The sequence below is a fragment of the Rhinichthys klamathensis genome, unplaced genomic scaffold (genome assembly GCF_029890125.1).
Source record: "Rhinichthys klamathensis goyatoka isolate OS25496 unplaced genomic scaffold, OSU_Roscu_1.1 h1tg000035l_1, whole genome shotgun sequence".
Lineage (NCBI taxonomy): Eukaryota > Metazoa > Chordata > Actinopteri > Cypriniformes > Leuciscidae > Rhinichthys > Rhinichthys klamathensis.
This window is the reverse complement of record NW_026606583.1, coordinates 2,385,722-2,406,191: the sequence shown is the minus strand read 5'-3', so window position 1 is coordinate 2,406,191 and position 20,470 is coordinate 2,385,722. Positions and strand designations below refer to the sequence as shown.

The 20,470-nt window shown below is 36.8% G+C and overlaps 1 protein-coding gene across 1 annotated transcript; it reads right to left on the bottom strand.

Moving 5' to 3' along the window:
* Nucleotides 1-1,271: 1,271 nt before the first annotated feature.
* adam8b (ADAM metallopeptidase domain 8b) lies at nt 1,272-18,970 on the bottom strand. Its single transcript, XM_056245858.1, has 23 exons — nt 18,861-18,970; nt 18,386-18,468; nt 18,136-18,242; nt 17,916-17,994; nt 17,410-17,486; nt 17,083-17,266; nt 16,931-16,993; nt 16,453-16,524; nt 15,677-15,846; nt 15,166-15,247; nt 14,896-15,029; nt 13,386-13,563; nt 13,152-13,241; nt 8,760-8,955; nt 7,428-7,530; nt 7,143-7,311; nt 6,966-7,046; nt 6,776-6,860; nt 6,553-6,664; nt 5,032-5,197; nt 4,285-4,320; nt 2,027-2,101; nt 1,272-1,654 (listed from the first exon to the last, which is right to left on the bottom strand). Exons 1-23 carry the CDS (start codon nt 18,910-18,912, stop codon nt 1,598-1,600), a joined length of 2,451 nt encoding a protein of 816 aa, XP_056101833.1. The 5' UTR covers nt 18,913-18,970; the 3' UTR covers nt 1,272-1,597.
* Nucleotides 18,971-20,470: the final 1,500 nt, after the last annotated feature.

The following is a 20,470-nucleotide window of genomic DNA, read 5'->3' as shown; positions in this document are numbered from 1 at the left end:
CCGGGTGCCGCCATGTTGTAGCAGAACTTCACTTGCGTTAGCATTTCCATTGACTCCCATTCATTTTGGCGTCACTTTGACAGCGAATAATTTTACATCTGAGGCGTTTAAAGACTCCATTTGTCCATTATTTATTTCTAAAGAAACACGACAATGTATAAAGGGCTCCATTACCTTCTATGTTACATTATGGCCCCGTAGAAACAGATTTAGTAAAAATAGGCTAACGATTGCGTCATAACCACTCGACTCTCTGTCGCGCTGTACAGAAATTACCGTACAGACAGGAGGAGAAGCTCGCAGGCAATCGGGGGGACGTCCCGTCAAGGGAGAAGCCCATAGATAATGAGTCCATAAAAGCAACGGAATACTTCCTCCTGCTCACTCACGCCAAAGAACTCTTTGCTCAAGTTCCCCGTCTCTGCAAGATTAACGTTGGCAATTTTCACGCACAGCTACTAGAAGATCAACGTCTGTCAGACAGCTTGCTCACGTCATCAAGCTTAGTTTGAGTCGGTTTGAGTCTGCGCGTCAGGAACGGAAGTGCTCAAAAATCGCTAAAAACGGGCTTCAACTGTCTCAACTGAGTTCCAATGAGATGGCTCTGTCCACTTTTTATACTGTCTATGGCCTCGAGTCAGTTCACTAGTGTAATAGCGTAAGCTTCTGTTGTTGTACGTCACACGCATCACCCACATGACCAGCGTCGGCCAATAGTGAGCCTACGTGTGACGTAGCTCTACGGAATCACACTACGTTAACTGAGTAGAGGCCCAAAGAGAAGGAAATGAATAGTTGAAAAAAGTCATTATTTTTGTTTTTTTTAGGCACAAAAAGTATTCTCGTCGCATGATATACTTTAGATTGAGCCACTGTAGTCACTTGGACTATTTTAACGATGCCTTTAATAACTTTTCGAGGCCGGCAAGTTCAATCCCTGAAGAAGCCTATGGACTAGTATGGAGGAGTGATCCAGCTCTCAGATTTCATCAAAAATATCTTAATTCGTGTTCCGAAGATGAACGAAGGTCTTACGGGGTTGGAACAACATGAGGGTGAGTAAATACTGACAGAATTTTCATTTTTGGGTGAACAAACCCTTTAAGTACAAAATCAATTAAAAATCAAAATCAATTACAAAGGAACACCATATTAGTTAAAAGTTTTTTCTCATTAAGTTTTGAAACTTATAGGTTCCCAAGTGACCAAATCAGTAGAACATATTTCTTGTTTTGGTTTCATACTTTATTTGAGTTTAAGGCAGATCAGGATATGTTAAATAACTTTTATTCAGAATTAAATACATACACTTGGTAACAGTCTGTAAATGTTCAATTAAATTAATTACTGTATAAAGCATTTTGGTATATTGATCATTTCTCCAACCACACATTAAAATGTATTACATAAATATACCATCATAAATACTAATTTAACAGACAAAAACCAGCTCTTACTCAAGGCCAAGCACAACAGTGTATGTGTGTTTTTAAAGCGTGGTTTAAAAAGCACTTTGTGATTCAGCCACCCCCACATTATAAAAGTGAACAAGGACTGTAATTTGTTTAAATGAGTCACATGATGATTTCACGTCTGGTCATCTTCTTGGAATGGTGGGTGGTCTCAACACAACCTTCACTGTATCGCCTGTGACCTGCAATGTAAAACGCCTACAGTTTACTATTAGGTGAATGCAAGAATTCTTTTACACTCTTAAAAATAAAGATCCCAAAAGGGAATTTTCACAGTGATACCATAGAATAACCATTTTTGGTTCCCCAAAGAACCTTTCATTGAAGAGTTCTAAAAAATTAAATTAAATAAAATCTTAGTATGAAGAACCTTTTTCCACTACATAGAACCTTTTGTGGAATGGAAAGATTCAGGGTGTTAAAGGTTCTTCATGGAACCATATGCCAGTAAAGAACCTTTATTTTTAGTGTAACTTATATTAACATTACAGGATGAACTGTTTTAAACTGAGCGTACAATACAATCACTTTCAGAGTAAATGCAAGTAACTAACTTGATCTGTTCTCCAGGATCCTGTTGCTAAAGATGGTTTAAATGGTGGAACAGGAGGTGCAGTCGGCTTGATTCCCTACAATTACACAGAGGATTTTTGAGCTTAGAAAGCGTAAAAACAACATTATACGTTACAAATCCTATATCCTAACTGAAATTGTACATAAGGTGGATAACGTGTAAATTTTGCTCAATTAAGTCACATTAAACCCAAAATACAAGCTTTTACAAACTGGGGAATGATGAGTCAATTATTTTCGGTGGTAATTGAAAAGACTATGCATTTGTCTGAACAATGTCAGAATGCAGGAAAGGGGTTGCAAAAAGTTGGAAAATAAAAGAGCTGGGTCTATTTGCATGCAGTATCTTTACTGAACACAAATTCAGGTTAACAGTTCTTAGAAGCTCAACAAACAAAACACGATGAACAGAACAACCACATAAAACTGACGAGATCTAACAAAGGCGGAAGAAAACACAAGGCTATAAATACACAGGGACAGACTAGGGACTAAACAATACAATTAACTAGACACAGGTGTGACACATGAGGAAAATCAAAAACCATGGCAACTGATGAACAAAGACAAAGGAAACTGAACTGGGAACAGTGCAAAAAGAACCAAACTCAAACCCAAAACAGGGCTGTTGTGATGACGCAAGAGTTGCAACTACGGCAGCTGAGAAGGCTTTTTGTGTTCTTTGTGAAGAATTTTCGGAGCCTGATGAAGTCGGTATAAATATGTTTAATACTACAAAATATGCCCGATGTTACAGTTACTGCACTTGCCGCCCAGAACACAAGAGAACCAATCGAGTGAAGGGATTTGTGGAAACTGAAATGGAAGCACATCTTACCTAATAAAGACTAAAACACATCTATTTAGCCTCACATCCTTGTTGTTCATAATGTTTTATTAATACCCTGAATTTTCTTTCTCATTTTTAGGAAAAGCACTTTACATGCATTGTTTATTTCTATACCAAATGTCACACACTTGCAATGAAGCTAAAAATATAAACAACTACATCATATGTTGATATCCTATATTTTTACAATAAAACTTACGACAAACATGTCTTCTAATATCCTTAGTTGTTGCATATCGAACACATTTGTAAATTACTTCCATTGTGCGAGTTCTCTTTAATACCGTGTGCTTTATATACATGTTGCTGCTGATTGGACTGCAGTTCTGACACGCCCACCAAACAAGAGAAAACGCATCTCAAACCCTGTTGCACACAGGTGCACGCCGTTTCCAGGAAACATGGCGTTCAACCCGGAAACCGTAGCAAAACGTTGCGCACCGTTGTGATCTTGAACATGCCCCAGGTGTAACATTAGCTTTCCATCCAATTGGTTGGAATTGGTTTCCATCCAAATGTGAAGCGAATCTTTTCAAAGTTTCGAAAAAATAAAACCAAATGCAAATTAGGTGTGTTTCCATCAAGTTGTTCAAGCGGACGACGGTGGTATTATTAACCAACAGTCAATAAAACACCAACAGCGAACAATTAGTCATCTCCCATTATTCGCGTTAACTCAAGTCAAAAGCCACCTCAAGTGAGCGTATTAAGGGATCCCCCACCCCGCATCAGGGATTCTGACGTGATACTTCAAACTGCGCATTACAGGGTGATGGAAACATAGCTACAGACAGGGCTGAATGGACAGTCTTTACTTTGAAAGACTAAATGAAAGGAGTAAAAAGTAGTATCCTTTTTTCTTCTGAAAATTAATTGTACAAGAGTACAAGTATTCTGCTGCAGTTTCAAAATTACTTGAGTAAAGGACAAATTCCCCACAATAATACTTAAGTATTTTCCACCCCTGATTACAACAGTTTGGAAACAGCATGTTGCTATGTTAACAATGTGTTTAATAAGTACTAATCTACTGTAACTGCACTGTACTACTTTCATGATACATTTATAGTGCATGTGATGATTTTGGAGATTCCTATATTTAAAATAAATTTTTACATAATGCTAATATATGCTGTAAACTGCTAAAATAATTTACAAAATGTGCAAGAAAATGCATTTCTAATCTTAAAATACAATTTGTGTAAATGTTTTTTTTTTTTAAACGTTAAATGGGAATATTCCATCTCCTTTCATGTTCAACAAAAGAAAGAAAGTCTTACAGGAGACAGGATTTTTATTTTTGGATACATTTTAAACATCATTAATTGTATTTTACACAAGAACTGTCACCAGAAAAGATGAATTTCTGCTATCAACAGTTGATCTTACCTGTTTAACTGTAGTCTGCTGCGGTTTTTCTGGAGGCTGCAAGCAGAATGAGAACACATTTATTTTAATCTTTCTAGAGAAGAGCAAAAAGACTGCTCGACTCTTTCCTGTCCCGGTCCCGGACAGGCATTATATGTGAAACTACAAAAATGAAACCCTTTAGTCTGTCCATATGCCTGTTGTATAAAACTGGAAAGCATTGCTGTAAAAATTGTGGACTCAAATCTTTGAACAATACTTGAGTTATGTTTGATTAAGTAGTGATTAACTAGATATGAGATATGATATGAGCAGAACTTATATTCAACTTGTTCAAGATTTAATCAGTACTAATTAAGACTTTTGGACAGACAGAATTTCTGATCCCAAAGCCATTCACAATTTACACAATTTTTGTTTTGGGAGAGTTTTTTTCAGCACTCTATTCTTGTATGAATAATTTTAGATTTACCCAGCCCTAAATGGCATGTAAAAACTGTGACTGGGTGCATTACATGTTGGCCATAAGGTCTATTTTCATCTAGATGGGTGGTTCCTGACCAGAATAAGCTGCAATGTGGCTCACTTTATGCAAGACATTATGCAAATAGCCAATTAGTATGGTAACAAATAACAATAAATCTAAATTTATTTCACATTAAATGTCTCAAATGGGGGAAAAACTTCTACTTTTCATGCAGTGAGAATAGATTTTTTGACTTTAAGATGATAATGAATAGGCAGCATAATAATGAAGGTTGTACTAACTAGAGGGGCAGGACGGGCCGGACGGGCCGGACCCGCTCTAGCAGTTAGAGGGGTGCAGGGTTGAGTTACGGTGGTCCCCATGAATATGGGCTGGCTGATTGGAGGGTGGTCCTTCTTGGTACCATTGTTCTCAAGAAGGCTCAACTGCCCTGAAGATGGAGCTTTTCTGTAAACAAACAGACAGACGTAAAATAAACGGACAGATTATAATTACATAAACTCACAGCTAGCCACACATTCTGACCAATGAATTTCCAAGGGACTTCCAGGAAATCACCTGGATGTAACACTAACATAACATGTTTTAAAGACACACTCAGTCATTTCACCTTCATTAACAGAAGTTTCACACACAAGGCATGAATAGTACTTCTGAAAAAATTATGTACCCTCACATGAGATGAAGACTCCAACTTGCATGTTATCTGACAGCGGTTACTTTCAGAGTTTTTCAAAGAACTCTGGCGCAACACATTTTGAGGAACAAAATCATGACGAGTCTATACTTATCTTATCACACATTTGATGATGTCTAAAATATTCAGAGAAAAACAGCTAAATGATACCCACTGCCTTAGATCATACACTGTTCCTTAGTTGGCCAGAGGAGAACTGGCCCTCCGACTGAGTCTGGTTTCTCCCAAGGTTTTTTTCTCCATTCTGTCCCTGATGGAGTTTTGGTTCCTTGCCACTGTTCCCTTGGCTTTTTGCTTGCTTACTTGGGGACATTTAATATTCAATAATATTATTGATCTGCCTTACTTAAGGTGGATGTTGACGCAATTTTCTTTTAGAAACAAACTTTGTTGTATTATTTTCATGTTATCACTGTGAAGCTGCTTTGATACAATCTGTATTGTAAAAAGCGCTATATAAATAAAGGTGACTTGACTTGACTTAGGGTCCAAAAAAATCCATCCAACCATTTATCATCATTTATTATCAAATGTCATTGTTATTGAACCATCATTGAACTGACTTAAGCTGAATAATGACACTATTGTGGGCTCTAGAGCTGCTACAGCTGAATTGAAATTGTTTCATAATTGATGAACTTTGCGATACTAACGCAGTTACTGAACTAAATTAAAACAGCATTGAGATAAAATGAGTTGAAAAATGACACTATTATCTTATTCTGTAGAGCTGCTTTACAGCTGAAATTGAATTTGTTTCATAATTAATGAATTTTACAACATTAACACTGTTATTGTTCTGTTTATTCATTTGAAGCTGCTTTTCTGTATTGTATATAAAGCGCTATATAAATAAATGTGACTTGACTTATCACGGTCATGGGGATGCTGGAGCCTAACCCAGCGTTTTAGGCCAAAGGCAAGGAAACACCCTGCAAGGATGGCCAGTGGGTCAAAAAATAAATTGAAAAAAAAAGAAAAACTATGCAGAACGGTTTTATGACCACTAAGATATACGAATGGTAGGGGAACATTTTTTATTTGAGTTCATTTAAGACCATGTGCATGATACATTTAGCAAAGCAAGTCAAATTAAACAACTCACGTTTTGTGGCTGATGATCCTTTTTCTTTTTTTACGATAAAGCACTACTCCACATACTAGTAGAAGCAGAGCGATTGCAACTGCTACTGAGATGCCAATGATCTTTGCTTGTCCTAAGAAATTGCAAACAAGAGTCAAATTTGTCAAAATGGTACATTACTGCAGGTCATTTAAACGCACTTATGAATTTTTCAGACAAAAAGAGTGAGTTTGAGTTTGATTACCGGATGGCAATTCAGAATATTTGACTTCACAGAAAGGAGGTGCCCAACCAGGCTCACAGTGGCATTGTTTTTTATGATTACATATCTGTAAAATAAGAGACAATAACACTCTAAGCATGGCTTTTTATATTATGAATTATAAATATGGCATTTTCCTGTTGGTTTCAATGAAATGGAGGTTTGATCTCACCCCTCTACCACTGCATTTCAGTGAGCAGTTTTCATTACTACCGTACACATTCAGGTCTTGGCACATATAATCATAGCAAACCTGTTGAAACATAACCGAGTGATTTCATTCAGTATTTGTTCCTACAAGACAGAAATACCTGCTGTGATAATTCAAATAAAAATTTTACAAGCTTACCTTATTATGTTCACATTTTGTGCCAGTAGGAACCATGCTGAGGGCGTCCTCCTCTGATTGGTCCCCAGCTATGTTGCACATTCCCCTTAATGTTACTATGACAGCTTTCTGACCGGTAACAGGGTATTCGTTTCCTCCATCACAAAATATCTTTCCACAACGAATGTTTCTATATAAAGAAAAAAGTAAATCATTTCAAAATCTACACCGGGTGCTACAAATACTGATGCTGGAAAAGTCATTTTGTGAGCTATTTTACATAGAAAATTATAAAAGATCACATACTCTTTTGTACAGGCTCTGTAGCCATCTTTGGTTTTTCCACAGTGAGAATCATTTGTTCCCAATCTGTTTCTTAAAAAGCATGCATCAGAAGCCACTGTGGAACCTAGTGAAAAAATCAGATAAAAACATTGAAGCAAATATCAATTCTTGTAGTTTTGAAGAATGAATAACTGGTCCTTTTTGGAGATTTGGTAAAAGAATCAGCTCATTATAGTCAATCTTTCTTTTGTCACATTCAATTCAGACTGTAAAAGCATTTATTTTGCTATGGTAATTAGAAGCAGTGGTACAGTGCACAGTACTTTGAATGAATGAATGAATGAGGCATTTATATAGCACTTTCATATGTACTACTGTACACCAAAAGTCCTTTACAATCATAACAGGGAATCTCTCCTCCTTACTTTAGTAAGCTCCCAACCCTACAACCCAGATTTGAACCCTGATTGTGCGTCTGAACAAAAATGTACTTACTAGGCCTAGGTTACTTTAGGGCAGGTTATTAAAATTACTTGATGTTATTACTTAAATAATTTTACAACACATTTGCATGTTCACGGTTTTCTGATGTCGGTGAATGGTCAAATGACATGCAGACAAAATATCTACCTTTTTTAGCAAGTGTTTTAATTTATTTATTTTAATTACTTATATATAGGGCTGCACGACTTGGCCACAAATTAATATTGTAAATATTTTGTCATATATTGAGCTGCGATATGACATTTCATACAGTACGTATCATACATGACATTTGTATCATATCACACATGTCATAATTGCAGTGTAAAAAAGTATTCTTCAAAGTAGTGAATAAAATTAAGATCGATGAAGTACATTTTACAAGAAAATACTATTTCAGTCTTTGTCCTTAAAAATTGTATGTTTAATTCAATGTGTTACTTGCAGTTTATTTGTAATTAATTGTGACATTTTCTTGAAATTTCTGTTCATACTTGGATTTACTCTTTACAAGAACCAACAAACACTACAAGTTACAATACAAATACTTATTTCTCAAATTCTTCAATTTTAAAATTTCAAACCCTTGAGCTTTTAACGTCAAAATCATCAACCTTTTATTTTGGCAGAATATTGATGAAATGCTGAAAATTTCTGTCCACAAAAATGTTGGCAATTATGCAAATGTGACAGTAAATAAAATGAACCTAAAGCACAAATGCATGTTAAACTCACAATGCACATGAGTTTGTGAGAAGCAGCATTTACTGTGAACTGTAAGCAGCATTTCCCTAGTTCCCTAACCCTGCGCTAGGGAATGTCTATTAAAAGATGACATAGATGTTGTAAAAGTTTTGGACTCATGCTTACTTGTTCCCCAAAGTTTTTGGCAGTGATGGAGGTGAGTGGGGCATTGGCCATTGTAGCAGTAACCCTGGCCAGTGCTGCAAGTTATGCCATTCATCTTAAAATCATTCTCTGGGCACTGCTCTGAGCGCCCTGTGCAATACTCTGGGACGTCACACTCATGTTCAGCTGCTCGACACAAGCTTTCAGCATCTTTCATCTAGCATGGAAAGAGAGAAAAGAAAATAAATAACAATAATTGTAAATAACAATAATTTTGAACCACAGCCTACTATCACATTATCTAGAGTTAATGTTAACACAACACAGATAATTAACTTCTAGAAATTTTCATTTCATCCCACACGCTTGACACATAAATATAAAAGAGGCATTGGATTACTTGCGCAGCCGTGTCTCTATCACTCATTTTGAAAGTGCACAAGTTAGAATAATACAATAATAGTTACAATAAAAGATAATCGAAAATATTAAATATTACCCTGTACCTCACTCAAATGGGCCAGAATTCGCCTTTCCTTTTAAAACACTTGTATTTAACCAGATGTCCCGGTGCTCCGTATTCCAAATTTACTGCAATGCAGTGGAAACTTTAACACGTATTGATTAATTTGCTTGAACTCTGATTTATGGATTTTTATTACCTAATATTGCTTTGAGTTTGCTTGATTTTGCATTCAATTCAGCGATCGAAGAATCAATACTCTGGGTTCTTTTTAGGGTGGGTTTGCTATGTGTTTAGATCTGTTTCCTTTTCAGTTGGTTAACTTGGTGATTATTCGTTGTTTGATTATCAGTTACACCTGTGGATTTCATTGATTGGTTTGTCTGTCTATTTAGGCTGTGTGTTTCTTCTGTTCTTTGTGTGATCTCGTCAATATTAGTTTGGTTGTTCTGTTCCCGTGTTTTTGCAACTAGTTTTCCTGAGAAGTGTATTTTGAGTTTGTTTGCATTAAACGTTCACTGCATGTGATTAGATCCAGCTCTTTTATTATGTTCCTAGTCGGCCAAGAGAGCCATTCCTGAAATGTCTGCCTGTTCCACGTTGAGACGTCTATCTGTATTGTATCGGCCAAGAAGGCCGTCTCTGAGAAGTCTGTCCATTCCGCTTTGGCCAAGGATGCCATTCCTGAGAAATGTGTGTGTCCAGATTGTTAAACCCCTGCCTGCACTGCCCTGCCCAGTCCTTCAGCCCTTCAGCCCTGTCCTCACTCTTACTCCAGCCCTTCGTCTCCTCCTACTTTGCCTGATGCAAGCATCGTGGATCCGCCTTAGACTGTTCGCCAGCTCAGCCCTGGACTGTTGACCCGACTGTAGATTCTCCCTCTGCCAGTCAACCAGTCGGCTCCACGCCCCTACGGCTCCGCTTGGGATCGTCGTCCCTGCGGCTCCACCGGGTTTCCTCATTCCTACGACTCCGCCTTGATCAGTCGTCGCTCTGCCTGTGTCACGGGCTTTTGAGCCTTCAGCTTTGCTTTGTCCCTCCACCCTTTCAGCTCCGTCAGGCTCAGCCTTCCTTCTGGCTTCACCTCAGTCCTCAGGTGCACTGGCTCTGCCACAGTCCTCCGGCACCCTGGCTTCGCCTCAGCCACTCGTCTCCACGACTCTGCCTTGGTCTCCAGGACCATCTGTGTTACCGGGGCTCTTCGGCTCCACCTGGGACTTCATCACCATCGGCTTCGTATCGGACGAACTTTGCCCTGTTTCCGTCTGCCAGGACTCCACCGTGGCTCCTCCCTCCCTTGACTCTGGCTTGGGCTTTCGTCCTGGGGTTTCTGCTGGGGATTCCACACTGTCTCTTCCCACCATTATCTCCGTCCTGGTTCCTCCTGTCGTTTGCTCCGCCCTGGCTCTTGTATTTGTCCCCTGTGCCTGCCCAGCACCATACCTTCTAGGCCCCCTCCCGCCCTCATCCGTTGGACCTTCTTGATGGTGGGGGAAATGTATTGGATTGTCTGGGTTTGTTTCTGTTTGGAGTGGGTTTGCTATGTTTAGTTGTGTATAGCACATTGGCTACCTAGATTGTAAAAAGAGGCCATTCAAAAGTTGTCCATTTGAGTCACTTTGAAAAAAAATTAAGTGCATTTTAACACCCTTATCCACCTTATTCTGCTCTAAACAATGCGCGCCGCCATGACGACGACTCCGGTTGCCTACTTCCGGTTCATAAGTTACTGTATTAGCAGTGAGAGAATGAGTTCAGGCTCTACGTGCTGTTGTTGGTTGTTTTAACAATTCAAAGAAGATTAAAAAAAAAACTTTTTAGAAACTGGGTGCTTTGAGCATAAGACAAAAAGGAGAGAATGCCCATGTCCTGTTCGTATTCAATGCTAAAGAGTAGACGTTTTTGGTTAGGTACGCTAAAACTGAAGCATCCAACGAAAAAGGTGTATGTCTCTCCGCACCATTTTGTTGACAAACGCCTAATACGTTAACAGTAGGGATGGGCATTTCAAGCAAAAATAATAATCGAAGATCGCTGGGTATTATTCAATTATTATTCGAAAATCGCACCCCTCCATCACATCACGCACACATGCATGTATAGGCTATAAGCTACACACCAGAGCACATGAGCAAAGCGGAGCAGTGATGCTTAAATAGGCTATAAGTTAAAAAAAAAACTAAACATACGTTTTATATTTAAGTTTCACAATATAATGTTTTTATTTTATTTATTTCACCTATGTTGATTATATGAAAAGGGAACCGCATGGGATGAGTCAGATATGATCATAATGCCCCAATATATCGGAAAACATTTGGAATGGCTCAGACAGACATGATTTTGACCACTTATTAAGTTTTGTTTTGTAGAAAGCCTTTCTTTAAAGTGAATTTCGTTTAGTATAAATTGTATCTTCATTTTAATCAATGTTTTATCAACAAATTGCCTGGAATAGGCCTACTAATAAATAAGAAGCAAATATATATACAGGACACGGAGCCGCGGCCACGTGAACTGGAGCGCGTTAATCAACGAAGCTCAGCGTAGGCTATAAGTTACTTGCCTCACATACATGAGAAGTATATCTACAGAAAGCTTGAAATATGTACTTTTAAACAAGCAAAAATGGGCTGCTCTCTGCTTATGTAGGCCTATAGGTTAATTCGGATGAAGTGTGCATTTCTCTCTATAGGCGCGTTCTCTACTGCAAACATGGCGAGTCAGCATCATCAAATTTATCTTTGCAGTCAACACTTACAGAAAACACTAGTTTATTAATAAACAATTCAAATGTTTCATGCATAATCATTACTTTTGCCGTTTTTTGTGGCAAGCTTTATGGGTGCGTTGTGATGCAGAATTGTCAATATATTACGAAAACGCCCATTATGGTTTAGCATTCTCTCCCATTTAGTAACTTCCAACCCAACTTCAGTCGTGCACGGGCAGGGGAAGCCCTACTTATTTCACATATTTTCTAACCAGCACATCACTGCGGCGTTCTGAGCGAGCGGCGCTTAATCTTCATAAAGCTTCGAACCGGAAAAGGACAACCGGCTTCCGGTTCAAACCCGCTATGAATCATGGGTAAATTCGCTAACCAGGAAAAAGGTGGATACCACCCAAAATACATCTAGTAAATTTGTTAGACATTTACAAACTCTTTTAAGCTCTCTAGCGACTGTTCAACAACACTTTACGTCTTTCCTGGATCTTTACTTTTCTGAGTCACCCTTTTTTTGCAACAGTTGGTACCATTGCTCAGTTGGTTGGAGTGTGTGTCTTGTAAACATGAGATTCTAGGTTCAGTGGTACCTATGAAGGGGATTTTAGGCGGGCTTTATGAATGTTCAATGAGGCCATTCAAAGGTTATGGAGTTAAACTTCTGGCAATTTGGTAAATGCATTTTGCCCCCTTATCCCACACCAAAACAACAAAAAAACCATCTAGAACAAAAGCTTGCGTGACATTTGCAAACTCTATTATGCTTCCCACACACTATACGACAAGTCAAAGGCAGCACTCAAGTCTGATTTATGGAAGCTGGGTTTAAATCCCAACAGTGCCTCTCTACCAAATACTTTGCTCTCTTGGTTTACCCTAGGAAAGAAGGCCATTTTTGAACCTGGCTTTTGTTCTGCTGAGACTCAATGGATAGCACATTAGAGTTCTAGAGTGTAGAATGATGCAGTTCAAAGGTTGTGGGTTTGAGTCTCATCAAAGTCATGACTAATTTCATAGGTGAATATAATTCCTTTAATAAAGACATATTCTATAGTGTAAGTTCATAGTGACATTTTGTTATAAAAAGGGCTTGAAGAATTTTTCTAGTAGTAGCACAGAATAATTTTATTCCACTACTCACACAAGGTAACTTCATCCCAGTAATTTTATCCAAAATGCTCTACAGTGAAATTAAAGACACAAAGTCACTTATGGACATTACCTGGCAATTCTCACAGCAATCTCCGTGAGCACAATGTGAGCCTTCAGTCAGTCGGCAGGTCTTGGGATCACAGCATGGATTTTCACATTCCTTAGAAGACGGTAAATCACAGTCATCAATGAGATATCAGATGTGGGTAAAACGTGAACCTACATTAATGATGTCATTTAAGAAGGATAATTTCAAAGCCGGGCTTGACTGAGTCATTACAGACACAGGATGTGTGTGCAATACCTCCACTGTTCCACAGTCACACTCCTCTCCAGGGTCCAGGAAAGCATTACCACAGACAGGCCCACTGTAGAGTTTGTATGAGCTGGGGATGTCCAGCAGGCAGCTGGGGTTGGCGTTGTCTAGAAACACACTCAGCTGTTCTAGACTACAGTCACTAAACATCTCCGGGAACAGCGTGCTAGATAGACAATTTCAGAATATGTCATTTTCAAACAGTGCACACTTTAAACTGCTACAAGGCAGAGCAGTCCACATACATTGTTGTTTTTTACTACGATCTATCTCCAATTGAAGCCTTACATTGTGTTTTCAGCGGAGTGAAACTTAAAGGTTTAAAGAGTTTCATGCACTTGTACTTGTACGTGTATACTACCCTTGTAAAAAGTACGCTTAACTGTTCTGAATGTGCGCTTGTAGTGTACGGTGTTGTAGTGTAAAAGCTTTTTTTAAATTTACTTGCATATAATATAATATTAATGAAATAAAAGGCCACTTAAGTGTATTTAAAGGAAGTACATGACGTTTCACGTTTTCATGAAGTTTCTTAACACACCTAAGTACACTTTTAAAAGGCGCACTTCGTAATTGTCAAATTAAACATTTTACTTTATAGTACATTTTAAATCATTGTGTTTTAAATAATAATCTTTTGTCATGCTTTAAGGATAGGATAGGATGTGTAGACTTTATTAATCCCACACCGGAGAAATTCACTTATTACAGCAGCTCCCCCCCCCCAAAAAAGTACACTTATTTTTTACACGTTGACTAACATACTAAAGCACATACAGTATAAAATACTTGATTATAAATTTAACTAATTTGTTGTTTGCTGTTACATTTAAAGTTAATATGGTGCTTTAACTGTACTAAACTTTATCATTACAAATGTGGAATTACAAATATATTTAAATACATGACATACTAGTTTCAAAAGAAATTACATTAAAGTATATTTCGGTTTACCATAATTGCTTGTCAGCGGAACACTTAAAACATATTTCAAAGACAAAAGAAATTATGAAATTATATATAAAGATGTACTTAAGTTCTACTTAAATGTGGGTAAAAAAAACACTCCTATGTTCAACTAATTGCATTTTATATTTAAACTATAATAGATTTTAATTTAACTGTAAATAACCTTCAATCAAGTGTCAGAAAATATTACATTTAATTCACACTTAAGTATATTCTAAGTATATTATATTACTTCCATAAGTCGTTTTTTCAAAAGTGTTATAAAGAGCACTTCTTTTTCACAAGGGTTTGCCGAGTGGTTGCTTGGGCATTGTAGGTTGTCGCTAGTTTGCTTTTATGTGGTTGCTAAGATGTTATGAGTGATTGCCAGGGCATTCTTGGTCTTAGGCATTGATCAGTAGTTGCTTAGGTAGTGAGTGTGTGGTAGGTAGACAGATGGCAGGCAGTTACTTGACAAACAGTTATCTGACTTCTAACTAAAGCAAAAATAAACAGTACATTGAAAATATCTTACACACATTCTGCTTACCCCACACGCTCTGTCATGATACAGAACATTGATGAACCACACATGCAGTGATCTACATCGTGGGACATGCCCATGTTATGACCCATCTCATGCGCAATTGTAGATGCCAAGCCCAGTGAGTTTAGATTATGATCCTGAAAAATAACCGCATATAGCCGTTTAAGAAATAATATGTAATTATAATGTGTCTTTAAAGAAATTATCTTTTTTGTTCAATTATAGGAATTAATTCACTACCAGAAAATCATTACTAACTCAGATCATGAATACCTGATTGACTCCCGCTGAGCTTTCCGCACACATTGCAAATTTGTTTGCCAGACCAACTGTGTCACCCAAAAAATCAATTCCACTGGAAGAAAAGAAAACCAACAAATAAAACAGTAGCCCTTTACATTATGGTTTTGTTTCTTAACATTAGCTAACATGAACTAAGCAATATATTTTTTACAGAATTTATAAATCTTCGTTAATAATATTAGTTAATAATACAATTGTTCATTGTTTGTTCAGGTTAGTTCACATTGTATTAATTGATACAAATGTTAGATAATGTAAATTTGTAAATGTTGTAATTAACATTAAATATGATTAATAAATGATTTAGAAGTATTGTTTATTGCTAATTCATGATATGTAATGTCATCAACTAATGATAACAAATGAAACCTTACTGTAAGCATTATATTAAAGTACGCTATAGGTTCTGCTATGCTATAGTGTAGTGAAGGTCTTAGTCATCCAGCTGAGTAAATGGTTAATAATTAGATCATATACTCACGTCACAAACTGAGCGTTGTCATGCCTGACCCTTTTAAGCAGATTGCTCTTTCTCCACTTAATAAACCGACTAAGAGTGTCATCAGAACTCACACTGACTACAAACTGGTCCTGTGTTGTCCAAACCTCAAGACCCACTAGCATAACCCGGATATTAAGGGGTCGATACAACTGAGAAAAGAATAAAGTGTTTATTATATTTCTTTATGACATTTATAAAAGGGGACCAATTATGCCCATTTTCAAAATATTCAAAAAACACATTATTTTTCATATTGTTGCAGCTCCTCTCTTCCCAGGGTGTCAGTAACGCTCTGTTTAGTTCCTGTATCTGTAAAGCCCCTCATTCCGAAAAGCGCAATGTGCTCTGATTGGACGGCTGAACCTGTGTGTTGTGATTGGTCAAGCTCTTTGAGCGTGTTTGGGAAATGTCACGCCTCTTACCTTAACAGCGAGTTTCAACACACTACTAACGAAACTCAACCAGGCCCTTTTTTTGCGTATGCCTTTGGGAGGGAATTATTTAAATGAGGAATATTGTGACGTGTACGTTTCCGGAAATAAACTCAAGATTACAATCGAGGCGTTTCAGGGAACTCAGAATCAGTGCTTACTGATATAGAGAATAACTCTCTTTGGAGTGATTTTGTAACAACAGCATTACACAATACAGAAAGTTGAAAAAACACTTTTGGCTGATTTTCAAATATTGTAAATCAAAAAAGTAAATATTTGTAGGTTTGAATCTATATTAGAATAAAATATATGAATATATACCTTGTCAACGTGATTTGCAACCTCCAGCATCCTGGCTCTGATCATGTCCATGTTAGAACCATAGGTTTTGTACTATAAGAGTAAAAAAATAGCAATCATTTGTTTGCCTTTTTTGGAAAATTTACTTTCAGCTTTTGTATACTGGCCTCAGTATAAACAATTGTCAAAATCTATAAGGCATAAATATTAGTGATTCACTAATATATTATCTAGGCCAATCAAACAGACAATATTTGACCATTTTTTAATTAATGGCATTAGCCTACACATTTTTCAGCCTTGTAAAAAAAAGCCTTTTTTTTAGTAAATTGTAAAAAAAGGTGTTTACTTCATTTCAGCATTTTTTAAATATCAGCAAGATTTTATTGCCTGGATATTTGCACCACCATCAGTCATTGTAAAACTCATAACTGTTGATATATACCAAATAGTCTCTGTATATACTTAAAAACTAAAAAATGAAAGGTAAAATTCTTACCTCAGTGTTATCGACCACAAGAAACAATTCCACAAATCTTGGAGTGTGAAAACGCTTCACTTTCTAAGAGGATATATCAATGTTTTAGAATCTATATATAATTTCTTTATACGCAGAACATTAGCTAAAAGTGTGCTAGAAGATGTTATTACCTGTCTGCTGGACTTTAAGGGGACAGCCACTGGTGGTTCATGGTCATAAATGGCGGTGTTTGGTTCACCACAAGAGCTTCTCTTCCACCTCAGATGTTGGTGCTTATAGAGCGCATGATCTCCATCAGTGTGGTTGGTCAGGGGTTCAATCAGGTATACTTGCTTTTTCACCCTAACAAAACCTCTATGGACAGAGGACAGAATGCTGCTGTTCAAGAAGAGCATACAAACATGGCATCTAATACTACTGCATATCCATTAGGAAATGTATAAAAAGCGTCTTGTAATGAACATGATGTAATAGGAGCATGCCGTTGTGCATGATACCTGATTCCAGAACAGATTGTCACACTGACTGAGGAATCTTCCAAATCCTGAATATGGCCATGATAATAGCAATTTTCCTGATACAAAAGATACAAAAGTTATATTTATATGTATATCTAAAGCTTATATCAGGGCACTTCAACCAATCCTATGTGACTTTAATACATGTTTTGAATGGAATACTAGCAGGAACTACGCACTATGCAATACTATTTTAAATAGTATGTGAACAACAGTTTGCTACAATGCTGTAACATGACCTTGCATGTTTAGTTCTTCAAGCGATTTCTGATCATCATCTTAGAAATTCATATACTGTATGTTTAAAATCCTATATATAATTATTTCCAAATCTTTTAGCACGTGGGAAATGGAGTTAAGTGCAGATGTTAGTAAAGGTAGTAGTTTACAGTATGGATCTAGAAAATACTACAGCATATACTGCAGAAATAGTATGAAAAGTATTCTGTTCTGAACATAGGAATTGTTAAATTACAGTAAGTTACCTTTAAATTTGGATTGTTGCTCACAATCAATCCATCATCTTGATAGTATATTTCAGTATAATTATGTCCAATGAGGTGCCTAAACCACAGTAAACATTTATTTAGGCTGACTTTGGAGTACAATGGTGTATTTCATACTATTTAACATCAAAATTAAATGTGCAGACATCTTCGAGAGAAACTTCAAGTGAAATATAATACACCCAAATGCAACACTCACCTGTTCTTTTCCAAATGAATCATGTGATTTTCCCCTCCAAAGAATAATTTGTATGTAAGTCTATCAGGATACATTTCATGGCTTTGTGGACTTTTATCAGACTGTACCTGCATAGGATTGATATGTTAATCCACACATAAACAGCACAACTCCACTGTTGCTTTTCCAAAAATCTAAGAACTAAACAGGTTGTTTTTTTAGACATTTCTTGCTGCTGTAACTGTAAGATCCCGGTGGTAAACGGATGTACCTTACTGAGGCTCAGTCTTTTAGGTCTCACCACATCAAACTGCTCCACATGAGGTAAAGTATGGATGCTCTCTGCAACACATCCTGATGAAGAATCAAAATGTTTCACAAATGCCATGCTATCCAAGAATTAACAACATCCTTGATAAATGACGTTAAAAAAATAATAAGTTGAGAGTTTCTAATAAAAATTCTAAAATATTAATGGATTTGCTAACAACAAGAATAGATAATAAACTCTTTAAAGTCACCTTAAAGGACAGAAAAGTTCCTCCATCACTATACAATATTTATAGACTGACACTATTACTATAAGTATCCCATTCGCATGAATGTACATTGCCTTTACATGAATAAATTGTTAAAACAGACTAAAGCGACCGGTTAAATCTTTCACCGCAAATATGCTTTATTACATGAATTAAGAAGTAAAACAGATGTCTATATACTTAATTAAAAGAATATTGCGTACATACCCCAAAGACAAAGACGGCAAAGTACATGAGCTGTGAAGGTAAAACGCTGCATGGTTACAGCGCGTTATGGAAATGGAACATTTCTGGCGAAATACATGATAAAAGATAAACTTGAGATCCGCCCAAGTGGGCAGCACTTTTACTTTATCAGGGCAGAGTCGGCAGACCAGAATAAATACGTAGAATGGCCATTAGCACGGATCAGAAGTTTTGAAGGGGGCGGGGCTAAGAGACGTCATGAATGATCAAAATAATAATTATTTTAATTTGACTAATTTAAACGCTTATTTTAAATTATATGTCAATGCACAATTTCTGAGTGTCATTATGGAGGTGTAGATTATTGTCCATACTGCTGCTGAAATAGATCCCTGACAACGTGGTCACGTGGTAACTAATACTTTTATTTGCGCTGATCTTGGTGGACCAATCACAACTGTTTGTGATTACAAGATAAATATATTTTTAAATCGTCTTATATCGAGCGATGGGGTGAATTTTAATGTTTAATGCTTTCATTTTTTTACGTCAAAATATTAAAATTAAAGAATTAAATTATTTGAGGTTTTAGTGTGCAAAACAAGACCTGAGATTTCAATGCGTCTCAATGAAGCAATCGGTGAATTGGGCCTCGCTCCGAGCCATGAACACAGTGTTTCCTCTTTATTTACCATCCAGTAGGACAGAACGCAACATATCCCGTAACGACAGTGACTCATAATATTACAGGAAACACATGTCATAGCAAATGTTTAATATAGCTTTTACCTTTAGAGTTGTTTAAGTCCTACGTAATCTTATTATTATTACAATTGATGTATTTAAGGGATTTTAAACACAATATGACCTGGACACAGTCACTTGCAGTATTCAGTATTGCCAGAATTTACTGAAATGAGGTTCAAATAAACCCAAACCATATTAATGTTTTTTCTCCCCCAAAATAGGCTGGAAACACATTAATGCATGTAGGCTTAATTTTGTGACTTGAATAAATAAATATGTATAAACCTATATATTCATTGATGAAAAAAAATTCACTTGCAAAACACAACCACTAGAGGACAGATCATAGATACAAATGTCTGCAACACATCACACAAGTAGGCCTATAGCTTTGGTGTCTCCGTCAGTCATACAGTAACAAACCTCTTACCTCTCACACTAATTCACTATAGGCTACATGTATTTAGGCCTATTTAGTTCTTGTTAGATTAGACACTTTTTTATTTGATTTGGTCTCTTCTTGAGAAATTGCTCTGTTATATGAAACAGAGGAATTCTTTTTCTGTTTGCTGGTTGATTGTTGAAGGATTTATATTTTGGTATTTTGGTATTTAGTCTTTGAATGCTTGTTTTCTGAAGATGACCAAATTTAGAATAATAATAACTTGGGGCAGTGGTTGACCAGTGCCAAAAAGCATACTCTGATGTGAAAAGCAAGAATATTGTTTGGCCTGCTCTCCATACACAGAATCATTCAACAGTAAATCAAGAAGCAAGGAGACAAACGACAACAAAACAGGTGGTTCCACTAAATTAAATGTCATGGAAAAATAAAAAATGTTTGTGTTCATAATCTGGTGAGGCACTTTACTTGAAAAGTGATT

Coding starts and splice junctions, on each gene's coding strand:
- adam8b (XM_056245858.1), bottom strand. CDS start 18,912: ATGCAGCGTTTTACCTTCACAGCTCATGTACTTTGCCGTCTTTGTCTT. Junction 15,248..15,676: donor GACAACGCTCAGTTTGTGAC/GTGAGTATATGA, acceptor CTTTTCTTCCAG/TGGAATTGATTTTTTGGGTG. Junction 1,655..2,026: donor GATCCTGGAGAACAGATCAA/GTTAGTTACTTG, acceptor TTTACATTGCAG/GTCACAGGCGATACAGTGAA.